Source organism: Vigna unguiculata, chromosome 3 (genome assembly GCF_004118075.2).
Source record: "Vigna unguiculata cultivar IT97K-499-35 chromosome 3, ASM411807v1, whole genome shotgun sequence".
Lineage (NCBI taxonomy): Eukaryota > Viridiplantae > Streptophyta > Magnoliopsida > Fabales > Fabaceae > Vigna > Vigna unguiculata.
Genome location: NC_040281.1, coordinates 53,447,342 through 53,474,497, shown reverse-complemented (window position 1 = coordinate 53,474,497; position 27,156 = coordinate 53,447,342). Strand labels below are relative to the sequence as shown.

Below are 27,156 nucleotides of genomic sequence, written 5' to 3'. Positions count from 1 at the left end.
GAAGGAATGTTTCTTTTCTACTCCTTTTATCTCTCTTTAATATTATTTATGGCTGGTGATAGATTAATTTATTAAAAAATTATTTGGCTACTCACTAAAAGAAGAGCTTAGAAATCAACATTATAGTGTAAAACATTTATTTTGCTATTATTCCATGTAAAGTGTCAAGACATAATTTTCCCCCCCGAATATAACTCTAGGTACTCTTGATATTTTATTCATATTTGAAAACAAAGAACTAAGGTTGACATTTTTTTGGAAATTGTCGGAGAAAGCTAGCCAGAGAGGACAAAAGAAAAATCTAGCCAATAAACATTGTTTTAATTGATATAGTGTAAAGATTGAGTTTCTGATTTGTTTAAAGTTGACTAAAATTAATTTTACCTAAATTAATTAAAAAAGTTAATATGACTGCGATGTGTATATAGACTATTATCATGAACCATATATTATTTTTGGAATGTTTATTTTTAATTAAAATGTCAGAATTGATTTGTTCTTAGTTACAAATAAACTATAAGGTAAAGAATAGCTTGAAGTGTTTGTGAAGATCCTCCTAGAGCATGGAGACTAAATTCTTGATTATAACTGAATCACTCAACATAATCAAAGTTCCTTTATTCTATTTAAGCATATGTTAAGTTGTGTGAAGATGTACAATTCTCTCACAGTATGTTAGAATCTTTAGAGAAGAAAACTCACCCATGAAGTTATCGACAACATCAAGAAATGAAATGAATAAGTTGATAAAAATAGAATTTTTATAGCTTCAGTTTTTCTGTGTAGCAACAGAGGTTCTGTGGTCTACAGGTAGCAAAGTTGCTTGCCACTTCAGAGATTAGTGGAGAAAATTGTTCCCACTACCCTAGCAATAACACATGACTACCTTCTTCATTATGATGACTTCCACTCCCGGCAACACCAACCAATGTGCAACCACTGCTTTTTTACTCTTATGTTACACTTTGTCCACACAAAAACAATAGGGGTAATAAACCTCAAATTAACTCTAGAAGACACACAAATTGTTTATAATTCAGAAAACTTGCACCTGATACAGGGTCAACCTTTCTAAGAATTCATGTCATTCTTATCTATGTCTTTGTTTAAGGCCCTGCTTTATCTGAGTTTCAAACATCACATGTCACTTGTCTTTTACTTAATACATAAGGCTCAAATGTTTAAGTGGTGTTTTCCGTTGGGAGTTTATAGGGTGTACCTACCTGTTCTGTCTCTGTACAGTTCAATTAATCTGCCCTTTGCATTTCCCACTAGCCTTTGACTTCGATTAATCTACAGGTTTTACTTCTCCAACGTTTCTGTGTCATCTTTCCACTTCCATAGTGTGCTCCATTTTCACTTAAAATATAACTTTCATCTCCACCTAACAATTCTCTGCGCCTCAATACTAATTATAACATGATTCAGGATCATTATGCTTTATATTAATATCTGCTTAACACACATTATTCTTTTACTGTAAATTGAAAATTTTAAATATGTAGAAATTCATCAGAATCAGATACATGATGATTCTGGACCATTCAACAATTTCTCAAACGCCACAAGCTGATAAAAGCTCTACAAAGAGTGGAACGTGATTGCTCCTCCATAATGGGTTGCTGTCACCTTTTTGACTTTGGTAACATGATTGCTCCTCCATAATGGATTTTCCATGTTAAAATAACATCCAGAAAAAATATCGTGCACTAGTATATATTGAGAACTGGCAAATGGGAAGCCACACCAGAGTTTGCTGTTGACAAATGCAATACAAGATGGCAGGCACTTTCTTTCGTTTATTCGTGATTCTTCTCGGGCTTTCTCATCTTATGTGCTTGAAAGCAATACCCGTTACAAGTAAATTCTACTACATGACTTCTAATTTTGTTCTAGTAGAGTTGTAGTTCTCTCTCATCTTCTGACAAAGGGCTTGTTTATATAAGCAGGAATCGAAAACATTATGCAAAGCCCCAAAGTTCGTCTTACACCGGAGAACAGCCACAAGGTGGTGTGCACTTTGATATCTTATGCTTATTCCCATGTTGTTTAAGACACGTAAAGCATTTTTTTTAACCAGACATCATGCCAATGAGCTTATATTGTTCCTTTTATTCAAAAACAGGTTATGAATGAGAAATACTGGCACTTGGAGGAACCAACCATTACTGAGAGGATGGAGTTGGAACTCCTTGACTATTCCCCATCAGGGCCTAATGGTCGTCACACTCCAAAAGCACCATAGCGTGTTAAATGGTGTAGGTAGCTTTCTGTGTAGTACAATCTTATATAAGTAGCCATAATTGGTAAACTCTGGAGGCAATTATGTTATGTATGATGAGAGAATTAATGGATTAAAAAGACTTGCATCCCCACTCTTTGGTATGATTACAGCCAAGAATAAAGAATACACGCACTCACAATGCAGAAGTCGTGTATATTGTTACGTAATCACAAATTATCATATGTAGTAATTTCTATGTTGTTGAGTCATGACAAAGATTATTTCTGATTAACCGAGAATATGAACACTTTTATACTCGCGTGTCTGTTAAACTCGTTAAATTCTGCTTTTTTACCCATGTATACGAATTTCAGATTTATGTTATTCAACTGATAAGAGCATTAAGCTCATTTGTGCATTACAGTTACAAAATTTGTATTTCACCGGTTTTGTCTTCAAAATAGTGGCAAGTATTCTAAAGGGTTCTCACCCAAAGAATTCGTGTGGAAACAAAAACCAACCACTGATAAATCTATGCAGAAAGAAAACGTACATAGATTTTATTTTCTTATTTTGGTAATACCACACTACATGCATGCAATTAAAGTAATTCTCGGAAGCATAGCAACGGATCGTTCATGGTGCCAAAACCCTCCACCCCAATATTAAGTCGCCAAATAAACAATGGTTTATGTGAATAGTTGCTCACGAGTTAGCGATGCATTAAGCATTAAACAGACGTATAAGCTTTCTTTTTGGCCCTTCTTTTGTCCACAATAGAAATATGGAGATTTAAAAGTGAATAACCATTTGTCCACCGAGAGCAAGTTGATTGGGATTGCATAACCATGTTCTTGGAAAGTGAAATCGGAACTAATCCAAATTGTTTATTTAATTTTAGTAATGAAGTTAGTTGGCCACTAAGTACATTTGAACAGCGTAGAAAGCGATGAATAATGTTGATGGGGACATAGTTTTGTCTACCACTCCCCTATACGCCTTTTCTCGAGCATATCCTATAAAAGTTTAAGGCCAATTAATAATATTCATTGTGACATATGAAGTTAGTGGAAGAATTAAGTAGAAGCACATAAGATCAGAGACTCGTATCTGTACATTGCACGTAAGTATGGAGATTTGATTTTAATATACTTGATGTGCATAAAGTAATGCTACCAAAAAATTACAAGTCTTGGAGGTGTAAGCCTATAACAGGATGTTTCACAGAGACCATATTCTAATGAAGATACACAATCTCTCTGCAATAAAATATCACAGACATTAGTATGTGAAACAGGTCCACGTTAATGTTGTGTATTGATTCCTAGAATTATAAACTGAGTGCTGTATTTTTTATAATCCAGATAGGTTTTTCTTCTAAAGCAAAAGCTACAAGATTAATTTCCACACTAAAAGTTTCCAAATCTACAGAATCTTCTGTCATCCAAAGTGGTGCTCTTAATTTGCATGCTTTCAAAAGTAGGAGTTTTATGACGTTGTTCAGTTGTGTGCCGTGCCATGTGAGGAACGAGAAATGGAATAGGAGGCAATGAAAAATTATCTCGGTCTCAGAATACGTTTGGCACTTTGGTTGATCTGAGTTAATATATGGATTCTATCGTCTGCTTAAACGTCAGAGATGCACCCAAAGATACTAAACTAATGACATAGTCAACAAATTAACTGTGAAAGTTTCCTTGTTACTGACCAAATCAATTGGTAGCAATAGCTCATTATGCTAAGCATTAGCAGTCTGAATGGAAAGTAAATGAAGTCAACAGAACAGACACAATCTTTGCAAGCTAAAGCTTAATTTGGAGGATGCAATTAGCTAATCGTGATTAGTACTTAAATTTTGAGTAATATAAACTCGATTAGAGTGAAAGAGATTAATATACCTGAAGGTGCTAGTAAGTTTTCACTCGTAAATGCACACCTTAGTGCTAATGCTTTTCAGTCATTTGGGGTCTTTCACTCATAACAGTCGTTGAGAATTATCTGAGAACCCTCTTGATGTCAGGTCCGTGACAAAATTATTTCAATCTTCAACTGCCTCAGTATATTGTACTTTATCTCTCTATGTATGTTTCTTAAGATTGAAAGATATGAAACCTTTTACGATAGTAAAATAGAAAGCTTAAATGGCTGCAACAGAAGATACTAAAAACCTCAACTTAAAGAAGAGAATACAGAATTAAACACTTAACTAGTGGGTTACATGTGTGATGCAAAATGAAAGGACAAATTCAAAGTTTCGTTCTTATTTTCTAACAAGAAATTATGTGTGATTATTAAGACGCACTATTATGTTGGGACACTGGTATTCATTGGTCTTCTGGAGATGGAGCAACATCAGGAGCTGGTGAAGGTGCATCCCCTTGATCAGAATTCGTAAGTCCAAATTTCTTGATGAGTTCATCTGCAATAAGCTCATTAGCACTGTCTGTGGGGTGGTACTCATCCCAGAAGACATACTTGCTTCTATCTTTGCACAGACTTGATGCAGGTACACATGTAAGGGCGGGTCGAATATTCCAAAAGGAACAACATGGTGAGTCTGAGTTTTGAAATCCTACAAAGCAAACGTAGCTATGATGTAAATTACTCTCAGCAGTCATCACACAAGCTATGGCTCAATTTTCAATAATTTGATCATTGTGAAAGCTTTAGATGTTCGAAATCCCAATGATTTATGCACTGTGCTTTGATGTATGAATCCTGTTTGTCAGAAAAGTAACATATTTACTTACCATACTTGTTTGGATTGCTAATCACATCGTTGACAACATCATATGCATCTCCAAATCTATAGGTTGAATCAGGAAAATGCTTCCCCAAGTCATCTACTAACTCGCTTACACCTTTGTTGAAGCTAAGAGCCAGTTTGTTCGCTTTTTCTCGACAATTCCCAGTTGTACTGAGCACCCTTTGAAGGGGAATGCAGCCCATTGGACCCAACCCGAAAACCACCAGCTGTCGTGCTCCTAAACTATGAAGTAACTAAACACAAACATACCATAATTGAAAACATTTTAATCATTAGATGCAAAAAGACACAGAAAAAAGTTGTGTTAGGATATATATATAAACTAAGTAAACCTTTAGTTGTCTTTCCAATGTTCCTATTAAGTAGTCCAGGAATGTGTCATCATTGTATGTCCATGAATCTCTGTAAACTGGCATCAAGTAGTTGTTGATAAAGTCATTGCTCCCTAAAGCAACAACATAACGACCTTCCTTGAAAAACTTGTCAGCGGCGCTTTTTCCAATTTTACCTCTGATTAACTTTTGTGTCCCCTGAAATAGCTCAATTTGTTTGTCCAGGGAAAACTTTTGGATCTGCAAAAGAAGCACAATTTTCATCCGAATGTACTTGCATAAAGCCTGTAAGATACATAGTGTATGAATCATGACACTCACAAAATAGGCACCGGTTTCATTTAAAATGCCGCCACCACCAGAAGCATAGTTCACACCATTTTCTAGTATAACTTCTTCACTCACAGATGGATCCAGGAATGCAGGAGGCCTAGGGAGGCCAGTACGGTCACCTGAAATGTACAACATTAGTATTATTAGTATGGAAAATAATTTTTTCACTCCTAAATTTTGACAACTCTCTCTTGAAAGTTGTCAAAACTTAGTAGTCAAAAATCATTTTCTTTCTGAGAATTCAACAACCCAAATGCTGATACCAATTGGGTTAGGTTCTCGTATATTCAGTGATTGCAAAGTGCATGCATGCTAAAACTAAAAGGGTTACCTATTATGTCAGCTACTGTGCGACCATTAGTGAACCTTCCATTAGGTAACCCATTTCCCATGTCTATGCCATACCAAGGCAAGCTTGCTTGAGCAAGGCTTCTGGAGAGATGCATGTTATTACCAACATCAGAGAGTGAGTCTCCAAAAATGAACTGCACAACCTTGCTATGGCATCCATCAAGACCAATTCCAAAAAAGGTGATTAGCACAATAACTAATGCAAGATTGAAGTCCATGTTTGTGTAGCAAGTTATGCTTCTTTACGCTTTCTATGGCCATTAAGCATTTGGGTTGGTTTTTTATATCTGCTGGGAATTTTGAAATTTTAATTTGGAGCGATGAGATTGTTCAAAAGTTTGGCAGCAACATAGAGAAAATGTCATGAGCATGCAAAAACCCGGAGTAGATGGTTTGATACACCAACTTTTTTATTGATTCAAAGCAACTACAACTACCCATATGATTTTAGAGTAAAATCAGAAACGAATGGTGAAGTCAAGAGTTTGTTAATGTTGCAACCTGAAATCTGGGGTGAGATTTCACATTGAATTCTCAACAAACAAGGTGTTGTAAGTAACTTGTAATGGTAAGTTCACCGAACCGGAAAACAAATGTTGTCCCATAACGCAAGCAGGAACTCTAATTCCTACACCAATGTAAAAAGAATGATTCAAGGTTTCACCAAACATACTCACATAATTCGCAATTCACTTATGTACATGTACGGGTACAAGTACGCGCAGTATGCGAACTTACAAATATATACATAATTATTTTAAATTCATGACAAGACATGTATTCAAGAGGTAAAGCAACGATAAAAAAATTAAATTTAAGAACTTATTTTGTATTCCATGATTTTTTTAAATTTTAGAGACTAATACAATAATGTTTTCCACTTTAAAAACTAAAAGATTATTTTATCCTAAAAATTAAGGCCAGTTGAGTCATAATATTAGTTTTTAGGTTCTAAACTTAAATTGTTTTTAAAAACATTGTTTGTGTTAGGAGTAAAAAAGATATTTTAGCGAATTTAAAAATGATTTTCACATGATTTTAGAAATATAAAAAAATATTTTGTATCTTATTTTATTTGGAGATTGTTTTAGTGCTTTTGATATTATTTTTTCTCCATCTAATTTCTATTAAAATTTAAGTCCTACTGTATTGATTTCATTACGATTACCACTGCATACATGTCAATCATTCATTATAAATAAAATAAAAAAACATTTTTCATGCTTAAAATTAAAACGGCTCATCTTCCATTCCCCAAACTTCACCACCTTCACAATTTTTAGAGGAACTTGATAATTAATAACTCATACTCTCATATAATTACCCCATCCACCTGAGTTTATTTTTAATCACAATCAACAAGTTAATCAATACAATTTCCAAAAAATAAGCATTGATTGTAGGGCCATTTCTTCCTACACTTCTACAATTTTAGTATGTACCTTCTTGGCGGTGAAATGACCATTTTACCCTATATATAATATGAACATAAACTCCTCCTTTTCCCCGTTTCATCTTATTCTTCTTCCATAGCAGTAGTCATGCATCCCCTCTTCTTGACTCCTCTTTAATTTTTTATTTGATAGCTACTACTACCGGAACACTTTGTTTGTAGCAGGAACCGTCTTGGATTTTTGTAATTTTTTTCCGTTTTCACATGTTGTGTTATTTATTTAGGATTGGGTATTATAAGAAGATTTTAGATAGTAAAATCCAAAATACTTTTTCAAAACTTATATACATTATAGATTATATCATGTACTCCAAAACAAATTTTTGGATGATGAATTTTAAATTGTGCAATTTGAAAATATATTTTCAATAAACTAGAATGTAATTTCAATTTGAAAATAGGTTTTGGATTGTATACAATCCAAAATGCATTATCTTATTCAAAAGTATATTTTGAATTAATTTAAAATATAATTTTTTTTATTTTGAAAAAAAGTGTATTTAGTGGTATTTTTTATTAATATGTAATATGTAGAGTTATGACTACAACAAGTGGTGATACATTTTAAGGCAATGATAGACAAATAGCTATGATGTTAGTCCATACAAGATATCGTAAACAAGTTATTCATGATTAGGGGTGACAATGTGGACTTGGCTTAGCGGGCCGATCCATAGACCAGCTAAAAAAATGCAGGGCAGACCGAGATCTTGAGTCCACTAGCTCACAAAAGTCTAGCCTACAAGCCTACAACTTGCGTAGGCTGGCCCACATAAAAATTGTACTTGTGTACATCGGTTACTTCTCCTCTAGGCTTTTGCATGAACATTCCAACTTTTTGTACAACTAGAAAAGACAAGTATTATATATTTTTAAATGAGCTAAAATCTGAAAAATACATAGTATATGTCAAATAACGAATATGAATATGATGAAATGTTGAATTATCAATTTATTATCTAATTCTCCAAAGTCTTTGCTTAATTTTGTGAACTTGTTAAAGTTTTTCAATTTGTTGAACATTGAAAGTTTGTGCGATAACATTTCCCCCATGTTGTTTCAAAAGTTTTTGCGAGAACAAGACATAGATTTCGCCACAATAGAAGCGAGGAGGTTGTTTGGTGATGCCATGGTTGCAAAGCTCAATGGCAGAGCATTGTGGTAACTAGGGGGCATGGCCCCCCAAAAAATTTGAATTTTTTTGTTACATTATAGGTATTTTAATTTTTTTATATTATAGATATTAGGTAATATATTACAAATTAATGATGATTAAATCAAATATTTTATTTCTTTATTAAATATAATAATTAATTTTAATAATAAAATATAAAATCAAACATAATAAAAAATAAAAAATTTATCAAGAAATTTTTTTCCATTATGGCTTGACTTTCATTCTCACATATTTTCTTGGGTTGGGTTTTTGAAGAGAAAAAAAATCTATTATTTTTGTTTCTCATTAGTTTTATAATTCTTTTATATCTCAATTGATAGTTAAATATTAGTTTAATAATTTATTTAACGAACCTCTTGTATATTAATTCTTTATTTTATGAACATAGAAGAAAAAATATTATACTGTGTATTTTTTTTATAATTGGATTTATTTGTAGTTTTATTATCATTGAATTTTCTTCTAATATTTAAATCTCTTAATTTTTCATTAGATTATGATAAATTATTTTTTAGTCTTATTTGTTTGATAGGTATATTGATGAAGAATAAAAGAATAAATTTATTTTTTAAAATTGATAAAAGGGAAGCTATCCCGTGAAGATGGAAACATGACAGACAAATCTAACTCTTCCAGATATTGTGAAACATGATACTAATGATCCAATTGTTCAATCAGATGAGTCCTTCTTAAGGTTCAAAGAATTATAGGTGAATGGTTTTATATTAATTATTTGGAACGTGATCCAGAAAAACGTCTTCAAATACGAAAATATCTAATTAACCGCCAAAGAGATGAAATTCAAAAAAACTTATTTAAAATGGGTCCGTATCAAATATAACTTAAAATATATTCTTTTTCTAAAAATAAAACATCCAACAAAATAACAATTAAATATATAAATTTTAGATATATTATTTTGATTCCCGCATCAGTACCGGTCATGATCGTCCCTCACGGAATTTGTATAAGTTGTTCAATGATAAAACACAAAGAGGTCCTGTTTTGAGAGATAATGTGTTTGCCTGGAGAAAAGTACTAAAGATTTAGAGCAAAATTGAAAAGAAAAAAAACGTGTAATTTTGTAATTGGAGAGAAGAGAACAAGGGATTTAGAGCAAGAAGGGAAAAAATGATATAGGGAAATGAAACGGTTCTTTCAAATGAAACGTTTATTAAATATTTAATTTAAATACAAGATTAATGTACTCTTTGAGTTTGAGTGCGCGTTTAATTGTTTCTTATTTTAACAAACGTTTCTGTGGTTAAACATTTATATTTTTTAAAAAGGTATTGATAATAGTGTTGAGCCCATGATTTTAATCTAATATAATTTACTTTATTTTAAATTGTTGTAGAGTGGGTTGGGCCGACTTTAATGAAGTCCGTTGATGGACGCAAATTTAAATATGCTAAAAACACGCAATTCTTGTAGTGATCAGATGTGATTAGATTTCACTCTAACTTTAATAATGTTGGTTAAGCTACTATGGATAAATTTAGGTGATGTCAAGACAAAACAATAGAGATGGCAAATAAACTTGTCCTTGTGGGTATTGTCCAAACTTGTTCCTGTTTTGACTGGGTATGAGTATGGGTATAGGAAATCTCCGACTTTTTTCAGTTGGGTATGAGGATGTACATATTCCCGCCATAATACTCGTCCTCGCCATATCTGTATTTTCGTTTAAATTATTAAAATATTTACAATTAATTAAGTAACCATATATATATATATATATATATATATATATGTATATATATATATTCTATTTCTTTTAATTATTTGGTTTGTCATGAAGCTCATTCACATCTCCAATATATTTTTTATCTTATCATAACATTTATGTAATTATGTTAAAATGATGCATGTTAATTAAAAAAAAATTATGCCTCACATTTTAATATTTATATTATTTTTTAATATTTTTATTTATTATATATTTTTCTTTCACATGAAAATGTTTATACTCTCAATTTAAGGTAATATAACAAAAATTATTTACTTATTATTATTATTATTATTTGTTTAATTTGAAAAACTTTTGTTTCATTAAAATAATTTTCGTTATTTTTCAACCATTGAGTATATATGTTGATATTTTAAAAATTTTCTTAGTTTTCTAAGATATTTTTCATCTTATCATACCTTAATTATACATTTGATTTCCTTTGTGCGATTTCTTTCGATAGTCTCTCAAATTATTTCTAAAACACACATTTGTTAGTTTTTTAATATTTTTATTTATTGTTTATTTTCATCATGTAAAAAAATATTTCAATATATTCTATCTAATTATTTTTTATTTTATAATTCATTATTAATCATACTGTAATCTTTTTCACTTTAAATTATGTTTGATGTGGTTAAAGTTATATATATATATATATATATATATATATATATATATATATATATATATATATATGTATGTATATGTATGTATACATATATATACATACATACATATGTATACATACATATACATACATATACATACATACATATATATATATATGTATGTATGTATATATATACATATATATATATATATATATATATTATATATATATAATGATATTTATGAATAGTATATGATAATTCACTACAAGAAAAACATGAAATAGTGACTGATTTAGTCATTAAGTCATATCAGTCACTATTTTTTGTCATTGGTGGTAGTAATTGATTTATTGTCTGAATCAGTGATTAAATTAGTGATCGATTCAATGATCGAATCGGTACTTGATTTAGTGACCAATTTAATTACTAATTTATTTGTAATTTAATGACAAATTTTTTTGTCACTAATGATATTTCTATTTTATTTTAACCACTTCAAACATAATTTAATAATTAGTTCTTTAAGGTATTTTTCATCTTATCATACCTTAATTATACATTTGATTTTCTTTGTGCAATTTCTTTCAATAGTCTCTTAAATTATTTCTAAAACACATATTTGTTAGTTTTTTAATATTTTTATTTATTGTTTATTTTCATCATGTAGAATAATATTTCGATATATTCTATCTAATTATTTTTTATTTTATAACTCATTATTAATCATACTGTAATTTTTTTACTTTAATTGTATAAATAACTTTTACTTACTACAATATAAAAATTTAATGTAATTTCTATGAATATTTATTTGTCACTATCCAACATATATTGAAGTTCAAAATATACAAAATCTATGTCAAAATTTTATTATTATGTTTATTATTTGTTTTTTGTGTCATTTTGATCAAGTGATATATTATAACTTTTATTAGTGTATAAAAAAAGAGATTCATTAGAATTTAAAAAATTGAAGTAAACAAACATTTAAAATATATTTTAATTTGAATATTTGTTTTCCTTTTATATTTTTTTGAAATATTTTTTAATTTTATCAACTAAGTTTCATCAATGTTATAATTTGCAAATTTAATAAATGTTTTGGTTCTCATGAAATTTTATTTGGTTTTCTAATCTAATATGTAACAATTATAATTTATTTCAAAGTATTTGATATGGAAGAAACAACGAGCCTCATAATATTGAATATTTGATAATATTATGTTTTCTTTACCGTAATTTTTTTTCTTATAAAAATTAATATTAAAATAGTTAGAACACGGGTACGGGTATGGGTACGAGATTATACCCGTTACTCGGTGGAGATGGGGATGAGACAAAAATTTGATACCCGTTGGATTTGGATATTGGAATGATGATGAATTTTTTATGCGGAGATGAGTATGGGATAGCGAAACCCATCCCCACTCCGCCCGTTGCCATCCCTACAAGACAGAGATGAGACACTAATTAAGCACTGCTACCACACTAATCCACATGCATGACTAGTTAAGGATGTTTGTTTTGCTCATAAAAAAATTAAATTGTTGAACTATTTCATCTGGATAAATTTATATTTCGAATTAGATATTTTAGAACTAAAAAATTTCTGATTGACATTTATATTGTATAATAAAAAATATATTTAAATTGTACAACCCAAAATTAAAACTGAAAATCCTATACTATGAATTCATACATATACGCGAACGCCCAACGCCACCAACCACCACAACCCGCCTCCACCAAGCTACCACAAGAACCTTCACAAATATATAAAAAAAACTCCAACACCATTATACTAATTACCCAACATAATGAATTTATTTTCATGAGGATAAACTTGAAATTTTGAAATTTGTAGAGGTGCAAATTAGAATTATGGGGGTGTTGGAAGAAATGGCCTGATTATAAGTGTCATCATTCCAAGGAACGTGATCAGTATGAACTCTTCTTGACACCAAAAGGTGGTTTCGAAACTTCAGAGAACACCGTTGAATATACCTTCATTTTATAATAAAAACCTATTATCCTTCATTTTATTAAGTTAATTCTGAAAAATAGAGTTAATTTAAATTTTACAAATATATTTTTATTACAGCAATGTTTATATACTTGTCTGTAGGAAATCTTACGAACAGAGACCGATTAACATTTGCAACCGCCTCCGCGTCAGCTTCCACGTGTGTAATCATGATTATGTTAAAACGAGAGAGACCTGAACCTTCTCACGTGGAAACATCACAAAATTAGAATGAAATAGCAATGAGGCATATTTGTTTGTTACATAGCTATGCAGATGTGAGACTCAATAATTTACCTCTCATCCCAAAATTCTAATAACTACATCACAACTTTTACTACTACCATCATCATCACTTCCAATTCCAAAAAACCATGCTCACCAAATATTTCCTAAACCACCTGCTTCTTTTAATAAATCATATTCCTTTCCAATACAAATATATTCACTAATTTATGTAATTTGTCTCATATAGACAACTGATTTATATCCGAGTAGGGATAATTTTATTAAGTATTAATAATATCTTTCATAATCGGAGATTTCATCAACAAAAAATTCAAACTTGTAATTTGATCTAATTTTGATGTTAAACCATTATATTTGATTTAATTCAAATAAATATATACTACTTAGTAGAGAAAAAAAAAACTACAATAACGCTAATTTAACTTTGCAACAACATTTTATGCAACTTAGTAGAGGGAACAAAATTGAATATCTATTTATGCAAAAAGAATTTGCACCTGAATTTAGTATAACAATAATCAAATTTAATTAATAATAAAAATATTAAGTAAATGAAATTACGGAAAGAAAAAAAAAAATAACACACATACATATATAGTGTATGATTATTCCAAGTTATTCGTAAGTTCTTATATCATATCTTCAAATGCATCAATTTTTCTATGAGCAATTATTTTTAGACCTTCAAGAAGGTTTTAATATACGATATTCAAACTTAATTGAAGTCTTTTTACTGTTTAGTCCTGGGATATCATCTTATATTTGGTTTTAAGATATTACGATCAAGGTTATTAAATTCGTGTTCATATAATCATAAAAAATTGTGTTCATATAATTATAAATCGTAGGATTATAATAAGAATTGTAGACTTTAGCTTTTATTTAAACATAATATATATCACCAAACACAAACAATAAAATTAATCTTTGTCGATCCTTAATCAAAATTAAGCATGTAGGAGACAACAAGTACTTTTCGCATGTGGATGTATGTTTTCCGGTATATTGAGAGGATGAAAAAAAATGTTAGAGTTTTTCTTTACTCTACTAGTGGAAAAATAAGGAATGTTTACTAATAAAGTAGTGATTGATTTTTAGTAGAGGTAGAAATTAATCCAATTTTAATATTTAAAATATAAATAATAAAATACAGAGATATAAAGATGATTGAAATGAAATTATAAAGACAAAATAAAAATTTCTTGTGTATTTGTGTATTCAAAATTTGTGGTTAGAAAAGATTAATTATTTTAATTTTTAATTAGGTTGCACCTTTATATTAATTTTTAATTGAAAAATAAATTTTAATTACATTAATTATTCTACTTTTTAATTTGATGAAGTAGGATTATGGATGTCAAAAAAATTTGTATCTGTGGATATCCGTGGATAAAACCCGCAACGGATAAGAAACGAATATTAAAAATGGATACCCGTTATCCATAGGTACGAGTATTTTTGATACCCGCATGTTAATGGGGCGGGTACGGGTATCATAGTATTCGTACCTGTGGCTACCCGTACCCGTGAAACTTTTGTCTTCATCCTTCCAGCTTCAAGTATTGGTATGTTGTCTTCTTCCAAGTACATCCATTGACATTCTTTTCTCTCCTTTCTTTGAAATTTGGCATATACATCAAACCCTATATAAACAATGACGTTTATGATATGCTTGTTTTCAAATGATGGAATCAAAGTAAGAATATTTGGCACGTGACAGTTGAGGGTTATTATTTGTTTATTTTGTTTATTTTTCATGAATCAATCGGAGAAAGTGAGTTTGTTGATCAAATCACTAATTAAAGAATTTCCATTGTATTGAACATCATCTTATATTTACTTTTATAATTATTTGGACTTGTATGAACTTGAGTTTATTTGAACGAACTTTATTTAAAATTTATGACAATGATGTATTTTATTTTATTTTTGTCGCAACTGAAATCGCGACGGGACAATAAACCAAAAATTAAAATTTGTAAAAATAGAGTTTGGAGTTGCCACCATAGTTATTATAGGAAACTATGGAAAACCATACAAAAAAAGCTAAGATCTACGAAAAACCAGAATTTAAGTCCGGGAGTCAGTTACGCGTAGGGAAGGTATTAAACGTATCTCCATGTCAATGGAGAATGAATCAGGGTTACGTAGTTTTTTATGAAAAACTATTTGGAAAAATATTTGAAAAATGATTTAATTTTTTTAACAATTTTGAAAACCTTTTTATTTAAATTTTTAGTATTATGTTAATATTGGTGTCACACAACGCCAAAGGCCAAACAGACATTAAAAATAATTTTTTTTTAATCTTTGATTCTTTTAATCTTTTATAATTTTTCATATTTTTTTCAAAATTATTTAAAAGTGAACGTGAATGTCACTGCGACGTGAGCACCCAGATAAATATTAAAGAGTAAACAAAGAAAACTATCTTTGATTCTTAGTTTGATATATATTTAAAAAAAAAATAAGGAACGAAAGTCTAGAATGGGTATCATGCGACGCGAGCAGTCGAACATACATCAAAGAAATGAGAAAAAATATTTTTAATGATTCAAAAGTATTAATAAAAATTGATAAAAATAAATCAAAAGAAAAAAAAAAGCAACTAGCAGTGACCTACCTCAAAAAATGTTCAATATTTCCTCACCTTTTCTCTATTTTTATTCTTTGTCTCATTTGCTAATATTTTTGTGTTTTCTGTTTTTCAGAGAGATAAAAATGAGATGGATATGTATAGGTGGTAATGAGAGAGAAAGAGAGAGTGTACAAATTATTTTTTTTTTCTACCTCCTTCGATATGTTTTTTTTTTAAAGAGAGATAAAAAATGAGGTGTGTATGTGAGAGTGATGATGGGAAAGAATTAGAGAAGTGTAGAGAATATTTTTCTTCGGTCATGACAAAGAGTGCGTACCTTGCAATATCAACACAATCTCAGCCTTAACTGTAACGGACAATATAAGGAAGAAATTTTGGTCATGATAGTAGCAAATTATGAGTATCAACTCGCAGCAAATCAGAGCACAAAATCCATCATCATCAATAACATATCAGAGTACAAAATTAATCCTAATTAATAATATTGATTCTTACTATTTGAAGAGATATTGCTTCTAATTATTATTATATTATTATTATTATATTATTATTAATTAGAACAAAGGTAGACAATATTTGAGTTATTGGGCTCATAAAAATTAATAACAAATTAGGCTCTTCCTCCTTTTTTTTTTCTCTTTTTTTTCTTTCTTTTTTTCTAAAATTAAAGTTTGAAAATATTTAAAGAAAATTTTGTTTCACCTTATTTTTTACTTTTATTTTTATTTTTTGAAAATAAATTTATTCACTCATACGAAATTGGGTATTGACAATTTTATTTTAATTTATGAAAAAAATAGGCGGATACCCCTATAACGGATACCCGATGAATATAGATATGAATATGGGACGAATATTTATTCAACTGATAAAACATGGAAGAGTTACTATCCGTCCCTTACCCGCCCTGTTAACTTCCATGAGTAGACGATAACATACATATCAATAACAATGAAATTTTAATTACAATAACGTAACCCAATGCATCAAAAAATAAATATAAATAATAGAGTGAAATATAGATAGTAAAATATAAAACCGAGTTTAGATTGCGAGACAATTATCAAGCACAAACATAACTTTATACAAACACGTTTGCCTGTGCATAAAAGAGTATGAAATTGAATATACAACTAAGCAAATTCATTATGATTTGACAGGAGCGGACATGAACCAAATTTGAATGTGCAATTAAAGACCATAAAATAAATTCTCAAAACATATGAATAAAAAAGGTTAAAATAAAAGAATAAAAATAGAAAATTTTGTCGTGATGAAAAAAAGAAAGAAAAGATGAAAGTAAAGAAGTACAAAAACCAAAAACGCAACCTTTCTGGGCACTTCATAAAACTCCAAGTAGTTGGCCACACCTAGTATAAATTCCCCACAAAAACTAATGGCTGAGTTATGATAAATAAATAACATAATTTGTAAATAAAATATATGAAGAGAAAAAGACCAACAGTAAATAAACAAATAATAGAAAATAAAACTCGACGGTGAAATTCCTGTTATACTCGCAATTCATATAAACTCCAGAAAGAATTGTCAAAACCAAAGAAATTCCCTAAAATTTTGGGGAAATAGAAAAATTAGCTCAAAAGAACATCAAAGAGTAAAGCAAGACAAACCAAAACCACTCACCACAAGATATTGTGAGTTATAAATAGAAAATGAAAATCACAAAAAAAAAAAAGAAAAAGGAAACGGTACCCAAACTAGGGTGTTGTGTTGCTTAACCAGGCGAAAATGGGGTAGGAGAGAAGAAGAGTCAAAAAGTTCCTTTCCATTTTATAGATCACAGCACATTTGTGAAATGAGGAAAAGAATGGTAAGAGAAAAAAAAATGGGAAAAGAAGTTTCTTTTATTATAAAGCGTATTATAAAATGTTTTTTTTTTTTTTTTTTTAATTTCCATACTTGTAAGTAACCGGAGCAAAATTAAGTGGGAACACAGATACTCACACAAACTCTGCTTCTCGCACGTGACACGTTTAGCTAGCTTTGAAGGACGAATAGTGAGGTGAGGATGACGTGTCAAAACAGGAGCAAGTTAATGAAGTGCGAAGCACAGTACGAAATGTTTTAAGAGAGCATTAAAGATCAACCACTCTCCCCTATAACGTGGCACCATGACAGCCACTCAAAATAAAAACCAATACCCAACACCAAGACAAGAACACTTCCCACAAACCATCATCTTAAAATCTATCCACATCAAATCGCCACCGTCAATTCCATCCATCCAACGCTCACAAATCACCTCAAATCCCAAACGTATCCCCTCAAACAAACACACATACATAAAAAAAAAAAATCAAACCCCTCTCACTGTCTCACTCTCACTCACCACTCTTTCACCATGAATTCTATTGCTCTCAAAACCTTCGTCGGGCTCCGGCAAACCTCGCCGGATGCACCGCATTTCGCCGCCCAGCCAAGACTCCCGCCATCTCACCGAAAGTTAAGGATTGTGGCCGGGAAATTCAGCCCGAAGCTGCAGGGGCGGAACCTACGAGTAGCGGTGGTGGGTGGTGGTCCCGCTGGCGGCGCGGCGGCGGAGACCCTGGCGAAGGGCGGCGTGGAGACTTTCCTTTTCGAGCGGAAGCTGGACAACTGCAAGCCGTGCGGGGGAGCCATTCCGCTGTGCATGGTGGGGGAGTTCGACCTGCCGCTGGACATCATTGACCGGCGCGTGACGAAGATGAAGATGATATCGCCGTCGAACGTGGCGGTGGACATCGGGAGAACGCTTAAGCCGCACGAGTACATAGGCATGGTCCGGCGCGAGGTGCTGGACGCTTACCTGAGAGAGCGGGCGAAGGAGAATGGGGCAAATATCATCAACGGGCTGTTCATGAAAATGGATATTCCGAAGGATAACAGCAGCCCTTACGTTCTTCATTACTCTTCCTACGATAACAAAACCGGCGGGGCTGGTGAGAAGCGTACCTTGGAAGTTGACGCCGTCATTGGTGCTGATGGCGCTAATTCTAAAGTCGCCAAGTCTATTGATGCTGGTGAATACGAGTACGCCATCGCCTTTCAGGTACTGCTATATTTTTTCTTCATCTTTTACACATTTTTTTACCATCATTGCATAGAGTTGTAGAATTATAAGGGACTTTATAACTTCTTGTGATGAATTTATAACTTCTTGGTTCTTGTCATTACCAAAATGAATCTCATGTTGTAAACTGTCAATTGGTTTCTAAAATTGGCACCATTATAGTCAATTTGGTCTTGACATTGTCAAGTTAATCAATTTTGTCCAGAAGCATAGTAAATCTGCTCTCCAGTGCTAATGATCTTATTGAACCACGCCAAAGCTACTCATCGAGTTGTCTAGTAGATGCCAAAGTAATGGATTCAGTTGTTGTGAAAGAAAAACTCAAGAAACTAAATAGATGTTTACTTGTTGTGAAAGAACAGAACAAATAACAATAAAGAAACTACATTAAAGTTTTTTCCTTACATATGAATGCTGTTTTTCTTTTCTGGGATGTAGGGAATTTTCTTCAGAGTTGGTAATTTCCTTTTTTTTAATAAAAAAAAAAGAATGTAGTTGCTTCTGATTTATGCATTACGATGGCGGAAGATGCACTGTATATGTGTTGCAACCTTGTAATTAATGTTATGTGTGGTTTTGATTGCATGATTTATCAGGAGAGGGTGAAAATTCCGGATGATAAGATGGCGTATTACGAGGACCTGGCGGAGATGTACGTGGGCGATGATGTTTCTCCGGATTTCTACGGGTGGGTATTTCCAAAATGTGACCATGTGGCCGTTGGCACCGGTACTGTGACACACAAGGCAGACATCAAGAAGTTCCAGCTAGCAACAAGGAAGAGAGCAGAAGACAAGATTTTGGGAGGCAAGATCATCAGAGTGGAGGCCCACCCTATCCCGGAACATCCGCGGCCGCGAAGGTTGTTGGGGAGAGTGGCTCTGGTTGGCGATGCTGCTGGGTACGTAACGAAATGCTCCGGAGAGGGAATCTATTTTGCGGCGAAGAGTGGTAGAATGTGTGCAGAGGCAATTGTTGAAGGTTCAGAGAATGGGAAGAGGATGGTGGAAGAAGGGGACTTGAGGAAGTACTTGGAGAAGTGGGATAAGACTTATTGGCCCACTTACAAGGTGTTGGATGTGCTTCAGAAGGTGTTTTACAGGTCCAACCCTGCGAGGGAAGCGTTTGTGGAGATGTGTGCTGATGAGTATGTGCAGAAGATGACCTTTGATAGCTATTTGTACAAGACAGTGGTGCCTGGGAATCCTCTGGAAGATCTCAAATTGGCCATTAACACCATTGGGAGCTTAGTTAGGGCCAGTGCCATAAGGAGGGAGATGAACAAACTTAATGCATGAGTCATCATCTCTCTCTCTCTCTCTATCTCTCTATCTCCGATACATTTATAATTCTTTTTTTGCATTATGTATTTCCTAGCGAACATCGTCTCCTTATGATTAAGTCATATCATAACTATATATGTACGTTTAAGCAAAAAGGGTTGAATTTTCACGCAACTCCGATAACAGAACGTTTGCACCTAATTAATAATCCAAAATCGGAGAGATCCAAAGAGGCAAAGGAGCGTTGTGATTATCAAGCTTTGATTCCTAGGAAAATGATTTGAGGCTAAATTTAATGATATGTCCATGCCAGTGATGTAACCATAAGCGCAACATGTCTCAAATTTTTCTTATTTTGATTATATATACTTTTAACCATGTGTGGCCTTTACCTCTTGGTTGTATTCAAGCGTCGAAGTTTGTACTCTAATACATGAGATTTCGTGTATTTGATACCAATCACCAAGCAATGCATTTTTGAAACTTTTACCAATAATGTGATTAAATAAAACAAAACAAATAAACATAGTATAAATATATAATTGAGCCTTAATTTTTTCTTATCAACTTTGGATTTAGTTATATAATTAATATACTCTCGGAAGAGTTTATACCCACAACTTATACGTAATTTCTATTTAGGAATTTAATTAATTACATGACCTTTTAAAACAATTTCACAAATAAATTCAGAAATTTAGTACCTTGAAACATCTTTAATAGAAATTAATTTCAAAAGTATTTATTAATTAAGACATTATCTTAATATAAATTTTGAGTATTAATTTTTTAAAGTTAAGGATAGTTATGAATTTACCCATTATGTTATGCATACGATAATATCTATTAGCTCTTAAATGGAAACTACCATTTCCTAGCACGAAATCAAACATTGTTGAGTGGGATTTATTAATGCTTTGTTTGAATAATAGGTAAAAAACAATTTTATCTTAGGTGATACCGTGAAAAAATATAAGCAATTATTTATCAAAACGAATCCATTGTTGATTTCTTAAGCTTTAAATCTTTTTTCTTCTTCAAAAATTCAATTGAACCAAATAAAAATTAAGACTGTAATTCAATTTCCGAAAAGAATTAGAAATAGACAAAAAAAAAAAGATTTTAGCCGTTTCTTAAATAATGAAATATTTTTGTGTTTTAGAATTAAAAATACAATTTGAATGTCAGTTAAACTAAAAAGAGTTTTAAAAATACATTTTAATTTTTGAATCTATAAACTGAACTGATAAGATTAAAATAATAATTAATACATAAATAATTGATATAAAAGAAATAAAAAAATTGGTAAAATAAGAAGAGTGATGCAAGGACGTGGCAGCAGAGTGAAGAAGCGTTTTGTGAGTAGAGTAATTTTCTCTTTAGCGTTTGGTGAGGTAAAGGGTAGAGTGTGTATATATATTCGGCATTCGGCTGGTGTTTGCATTCCTCCACCATCCATACCAATCCAATCCCTCAGGCGGAGATTTCAAACCCAACTTTGCTTCTTAAATCTCTTCGTCTTTCTCATCACCGTTCATTCCCAGGTACGTTTTTCTCTTTTTCTCCGCCAGATCTCAATCCTTCACCCCCATCCCAGATCTGTTCATGCGTGATTCTCTTCTATTTCCCCTTTTCTGCTTTTCATTTCTCGCTTCTGTTATCAATGTGGAATTTCTTTCCAAATTATGCTCTCATTAACTAATCTCGACCATGCATGCTACTTTTCAGCTCTTTCCTTGCTGCATGTCGTTTCATTGAGCTTTTAGGTTCCAACCTGCTTTCTTTTTGCTTATATTGAATAATTTGTTGGGCTAGGGTTTAGCTTACAGAAATCTGTTGGAAAATAAATCTTGTGCTTTATTATTTCTTTGGGTGTTTTTTAGTTTTCAAACAGGTTTCTGTGGGTTAATGGAACGGACCTCGTGCCGTTTTTTTGTATCGCAGGTTGAGATGGCAGCGGCACCTGCAGCTACTTTCACTGTTGGATCCACCGGTTCCCTTGGCCAAAGAGGAAGCTCTCTTCCTCAATCAAGGTCTTTTGGGATGAAATTCAACTCGCAAAATCCTTTGAAGAGTTTCTGTGGCCTCAAGGCTATGTCCTCTGTGAGATGTGAGTCAGAATTTTCTTTCTTAGGTAACAAAAGTGGTTCTGCTCTGCGGGCATCTTTTACATCCAAGGCTCAGAAGGAAAACAACCAGAATTTCAACTACAAGTTGCAGCCTCAAGCTTCGTACAAAGTTGCAGTTCTTGGGGCTGCCGGAGGGATTGGGCAGCCGCTCTCGCTTCTTATCAAGATGTCCCCTTTAGTTTCCGACCTGCATCTCTATGATATTGCGAATGTCAAGGGAGTGGCTGCTGATATCAGTCACTGCAACACACCCTCACAAGTCAGGGATTTCACTGGAGCTTCTGACTTGGCAAATTGTTTGAATGGTGTGGATGTTGTTGTCATTCCTGCCGGTGTTCCCAGGAAGCCCGGCATGACTCGTGATGACCTATTCAACATCAATGCTGGAATAGTCAGGGACTTGGTTTCGGCTGTTGCGGATAATTGCCCAGATGCTTTTATTCAAATTATCAGTAACCCTGTGAACTCTACTGTGCCTATTGCTGCAGAAGTTTTGAAACAGAAGGGTGTCTATGACCCTAAAAAGCTCTTTGGTGTTACCACACTGGATGTTGTGAGGGCAAACACATTTGTGGCTCAGAGGAAAAACCTGAAGCTGATTGATGTTGATGTCCCTGTTGTTGGGGGCCATGCCGGGATTACCATTCTTCCACTCTTGTCAAAGACAAGACCCTCAGCGAGTTTCACTGATGAAGAGGTTGAGGAGCTGACGGTGAGGATTCAAAACGCTGGTACTGAAGTTGTGGAAGCAAAGGCAGGTGCTGGGTCTGCTACCTTGTCAATGGCATATGCAGCTGCTAGATTTGTCGAATCGTCTTTGCGTGCACTTGATGGAGATGGGGATGTGTACGAGTGCTCATTTGTGCAATCAGATTTGACTGACCTTCCATTCTTTGCTTCCAGGGTGAAGCTTGGTAGGAAAGGTATCGAGGCTTTAATTCCATCTGACCTCCAAGGGTTGTCTGACTATGAGCAGAAGGCTTTGGAAGCACTTAAGCCAGAACTCCAGGCCAGCATAGAGAAGGGGATTGCTTTCGCTCAGAAGCAAGCTGTTACTGCTTAACTTCATTTTGTCAACGGTGATTTCTTGGGTTATGAATTTATTTGAGCATAAATATAACGAGAAATTAGGTTGCGGATTTGTTGTAGCATCTTTTCTGCTTCCAGAACTTAGGATTCAAATTTTCCGTAGTGTCAATTCTACTTCCAGTTTTGTTAGTAGAACGGGAGGGAGCTTCCATCTCTGTTCTCTATAGCAAGCTTAGGTTTTGATAAAAATCTCCCAAGATGTCACCATTATAATGTAGAATCGGAGAAATATAAATGTTTGAATAATACGGCATTGGACCAGCTTTTGGTTTTTCATTGAATCATTTAGAATCCAGGCAAGCTCTGGCCTAGTTGAACATGCAGTTTACTTTTCGGTCATCGATACCGGATAAATGGGCCCTTTAGTTGAGGGATATAAATAGTCTGGCTTATAGAAGATTGCAGTTTGAAAATAATTGCATGACGAGGTGTTTTTTTAATCCCTGGACTCGTGAATTTTGAGTTGCATTGTAATTTCTTTTTATTAAAATAGTTTTCATGATCAAGATTGTCCGCGGTTAGTTATCTTACCTGGTTAGAATCAAGTAAATTCTTTATGATATTCTTTCTCAAGTCACTAGCCAGAAGTACGAGAGCAATTTTAACTAAAAAAAATGAGAAAAAACTGTCAGATGCTGTTATCTAAATGGAGTGCATATAAAATTGTTATTTGACATTAACAGGTTGCTTTGATATATATTTTTTGAATGGACAAAAGCTGTATCGTCAGAGTTGATCCAGTTAGCAGGGATTGTAACCTTGTCAGCACTTCGAGGAATGCCAATGTCAAGAAAAATCTTCATGTTATACAGGATGAACCTACCATAGTATTAGGTCAAATGACTGTAGCTCAGTGTACTATATCAATTGACCTTCATTATAAGCAAAAAGTTCTCCAAAAGCTTAAAAACAAAAATTCTCATGCCAACAAACAACAAATTTGCAGGATAGCAGATTTGATGTTTTGCAGGCCCCTGGTGTTTGGTAGGTCCACTTGTATTTAATGGTTGCATTTCAATTAAGCCAATATTTCACCAAGTTTCTACAAATAACCAGCAGCAAAGTTAGCCATTCTACATTTTAGTTGCCTTTTGCGATCATTTCTGTAACACTCGGCGGATTTTATCATCTGTATATAATTTCCCTACCAATGGTCGTTACATGAGCAGTGCCCTCCCCTGAAGTGGTGAAATCGATTATGGTCCCTAAGAAATACATCACGGTTGTAAACCCCGGAAAAAAGTTTTAGAAAATTGTGGCAGTCAACACATATACGGATATTACTGGCTACTCTCAGTGTTGTGGCAGGTGGAGTTGCAAGAACCCCAAAAGCAACAGCCAATTTTTCACTGTGATGTGAGAGCACATACCCCTTTTCTTTGTCATTCATCTTGTGTAACTCAGATGAAAGTTCAACAACATAACCAGCAATCCTCAGCTGATGATTAATCTCATCCAGTTTCTCATAAATCAAACGATTTTTTGAATGTGAACTGTCGTCCACAACAAACTCGTGTACTACTCCTTTCAATTCGATTGTGCTACAACCTGGCGTTGTTTGGATGGCTTTATCTTTCATCAATTTCCTCACCTCTGCTACCTTTTCCCAGTGTCCAGCTGAAGAATAAATATTCAAAAGTAAAACGTAATCCCCAGCTTCTTGAGCTTTCAATTCAATCAAATGCCCAATTACTTGTTCACCAAGTGTAACATGGCCATGAATCCTACAAGCCCCAAGCAAAGTCCTCCATATTGTGGAATCTGGCTTCACTACCATTGACATAATAAGCTGATAAGCCTTATCAAGCAGGCCAACACGGCCCAAGAGATCAACCATGCACCCATAGTGATGAACGTTGGGAGTTATTCCAAACTCTCTGTTCATACGGTCAAAAACTGACATTCCCTCATCAACCATTCCAGAATGACTGCAAGCTGAAAGGACACCCGTGAATGTCTGATCATCCGGTTGAATGCCAATTCTCAACATCTCTTCGAATGCCTCAAGAGCTTCCCTCCCATATCCATTCATTGCCAAACCAGATATCATAGCACTCCATGAAACCACACTTTTATTTCCTGTTCTCTTAAAAATCTCATAAGCCTTTTCTAGACAACCACAACGTGAATACATAGAGATGAGTGCATTAGATAAGTTGGGAGCATCACCATAACCACGCTCTGTTATATAGCCATGAATTCGTTCACCAAATTCCAAGGCATTCAAATGAGCACAAGCCTGAAGAAGAAGCAAACAAGTAACATCATCAGGCTCACATTTATCGCTCGAACGCTGCATAACATCAAACAAACTCAAAGCGTCCCGAGTCCTATTATTTCGAACACAGCAAGAGATCATGACATTCCAAGCAACAGTGTCCCTTTGAGGCATCTCATCGAACACCTTGCACGCATCACCTCCGCTCTGGCATTGCGAATACAGGTCCATGAGAGCGGTGAGCAAAAGGGTATCCCATTGGTGCCCATCTTTGAATATGTTGCAATGAACCTGAACCCCTCCAAGAAGATACAGAAGCCTAATACAAGACTTAACAGCAAAGGAAGCCGATAAAGGGTCTGCAGCAATGCCTCTTCTTCTCATATCTCGATATAAAAGGAGACCCTTTCGTGGGGAATCACTCATGGAACAGGCCCTGATCATGGTGTTGTAATGAGAAACCAAGGGGTGGGCGAGTTGCTCAAAAAAACGGCGGGAATAGTTCGCATCTTGCAATGGACCAGAGAGAGCTATACGGGACAAGAACTGAGTAGAAACTGGGGAGTATTGAATGAGGTTTGTGCGTATAATGTGAGCGTGGATTTGGAGCAATTGGATCTTTTGGGAAACAAATTTTATGGCAGAAATCACGGGTTCTAGAGCCATTTCATGCTCAACGTTTGAGTTTTACGCTGAATCAATAGAGTGGCCTCCGATTACATGGATTTGAGATAATTTCAGTGATCATCACCAACAAACTACAACACCAACGGCCAAAAGAACTGGGAAAAAGAAACGATATTGAAATGAAATTTCAGGGTGGAAGAGTGAAACAGGCGATATCTATGGAAAATATTATTAAAATTAGGGTTAAATATGAATTTGCACCTTAAATTTTAATAAATTTTAAATATATTTTATGATAATATTTAAGTTAGCATTGAAGTGAAAGTGTGACAAATGGTGTAAACAATTCAAATACTATCATGGAACACATATCTAAAGATGAAAGACTAGATCAGTATCAAGTTTCGAAGAATGATTAATTTTAAAATTTACTGAAACTTGAGAGACAAAAACATATTTAACCCTTCAAATTATAAAGGGGGAAGTTCAATTTTTTTTTTCCTTCTATAAAAGACTATTTTTTTGGATAGATTTTAAACCTTAATTATATTTATATTAAAACTTTTAATATTGTATTAATATATATATATATATATATATATATATATAATTATTTATTTGAGTAATAATCAATGTGGTCCCTGTGATGAGGAATTGATCCTTACATTCTTTATCAACCCTTGAATCATTGAAAAAAAAAATCCACTTAACATGGTAGTCTTTCCATTTGTGAAAAAAATATATATACAAGTTTACCTTACCATTTAATTGTCACAATGTTATAAATAGACTTTCATTTGAGTATGGAAAAACAATCATTGGTTAACATCTAAATTACTTTGCAAAATATAGACTAATTATCTTTTGTTGTTAATGATCAATTAAATAT

The 27,156-nt window shown here is 33.0% G+C and overlaps 5 protein-coding genes across 5 annotated transcripts; 3 read left to right on the top strand and 2 right to left on the bottom strand.

Moving 5' to 3' along the window:
* The first annotated feature begins 1,701 nt into the window (after positions 1-1,701).
* On the top strand, positions 1,702-2,539 carry LOC114179250. Its single transcript, XM_028065517.1, has 3 exons — positions 1,702-1,860; positions 1,950-2,008; positions 2,126-2,539. Exons 1-3 carry the CDS (start codon positions 1,767-1,769, stop codon positions 2,243-2,245), a joined length of 273 nt encoding a protein of 90 aa, XP_027921318.1. The 5' UTR covers positions 1,702-1,766; the 3' UTR covers positions 2,246-2,539.
* Positions 2,540-4,382: 1,843 nt separating this feature from the next.
* On the bottom strand, positions 4,383-6,275 carry LOC114176907 (GDSL esterase/lipase At1g74460-like). The gene is made up of 5 exons (XM_028062102.1): positions 5,988-6,275; positions 5,645-5,775; positions 5,324-5,563; positions 4,975-5,224; positions 4,383-4,796 (listed from the first exon to the last, which is right to left on the bottom strand). Exons 1-5 carry the CDS (start codon positions 6,223-6,225, stop codon positions 4,549-4,551), a joined length of 1,107 nt encoding a protein of 368 aa, XP_027917903.1. The 5' UTR covers positions 6,226-6,275; the 3' UTR covers positions 4,383-4,548.
* An 11,889-nt stretch (positions 6,276-18,164) lies between these two features.
* LOC114178019 (geranylgeranyl diphosphate reductase, chloroplastic) lies at positions 18,165-20,531 on the top strand. Its single transcript, XM_028063692.1, has 2 exons — positions 18,165-18,900; positions 19,518-20,531. The coding sequence occupies exons 1-2, from the start codon at positions 18,214-18,216 to the stop codon at positions 20,217-20,219; spliced, it is 1,389 nt and encodes a 462-aa protein (XP_027919493.1). The 5' UTR covers positions 18,165-18,213; the 3' UTR covers positions 20,220-20,531.
* A 1,022-nt stretch (positions 20,532-21,553) lies between these two features.
* Positions 21,554-23,706, top strand: LOC114175986 (malate dehydrogenase, chloroplastic). Its single transcript, XM_028060858.1, has 2 exons — positions 21,554-21,748; positions 22,149-23,706. Exon 2 carries the CDS (start codon positions 22,155-22,157, stop codon positions 23,394-23,396), a length of 1,242 nt encoding a protein of 413 aa, XP_027916659.1. The 5' UTR covers positions 21,554-21,748; positions 22,149-22,154; the 3' UTR covers positions 23,397-23,706.
* Positions 23,707-23,809: 103 nt separating this feature from the next.
* LOC114175984 (pentatricopeptide repeat-containing protein At3g47530) lies at positions 23,810-26,462 on the bottom strand. The gene has a single exon (XM_028060856.1). The coding sequence runs from the start codon at positions 26,304-26,306 to the stop codon at positions 24,567-24,569; it is 1,740 nt and encodes a 579-aa protein (XP_027916657.1). The 5' UTR covers positions 26,307-26,462; the 3' UTR covers positions 23,810-24,566.
* Between the last annotated feature and the right edge of the window lie 694 nt (positions 26,463-27,156).

Excerpts from the sequence above, each read along its gene's own strand:
- LOC114179250 (XM_028065517.1), top strand. The coding sequence starts at position 1,767 with ATGCAATACAAGATGGCAGGCACTTTCTTTCGTTTATTCGTGATTCTT. Across the intron at positions 1,861-1,949 it reads GAAAGCAATACCCGTTACAA|GAATCGAAAACATTATGCAA; the intron begins GTAAATTCTACT and ends TTATATAAGCAG. Across the intron at positions 2,009-2,125 it reads CACCGGAGAACAGCCACAAG|GTTATGAATGAGAAATACTG; the intron begins GTGGTGTGCACT and ends ATTCAAAAACAG.
- LOC114176907 (XM_028062102.1), bottom strand. The coding sequence starts at position 6,225 with ATGGACTTCAATCTTGCATTAGTTATTGTGCTAATCACCTTTTTTGGA. Across the intron at positions 5,564-5,644 it reads ATGAAACCGGTGCCTATTTT|ATCCAAAAGTTTTCCCTGGA; the intron begins GTGAGTGTCATG and ends CTTCTTTTGCAG. Across the intron at positions 5,225-5,323 it reads CATTGGAAAGACAACTAAAG|TTACTTCATAGTTTAGGAGC; the intron begins GTTTACTTAGTT and ends GTTTGTGTTTAG.
- LOC114178019 (XM_028063692.1), top strand. The coding sequence starts at position 18,214 with ATGAATTCTATTGCTCTCAAAACCTTCGTCGGGCTCCGGCAAACCTCG. Across the intron at positions 18,901-19,517 it reads AGTACGCCATCGCCTTTCAG|GAGAGGGTGAAAATTCCGGA; the intron begins GTACTGCTATAT and ends ATGATTTATCAG.
- LOC114175986 (XM_028060858.1), top strand. The coding sequence starts at position 22,155 with ATGGCAGCGGCACCTGCAGCTACTTTCACTGTTGGATCCACCGGTTCC.
- LOC114175984 (XM_028060856.1), bottom strand. The coding sequence starts at position 26,306 with ATGGCTCTAGAACCCGTGATTTCTGCCATAAAATTTGTTTCCCAAAAG.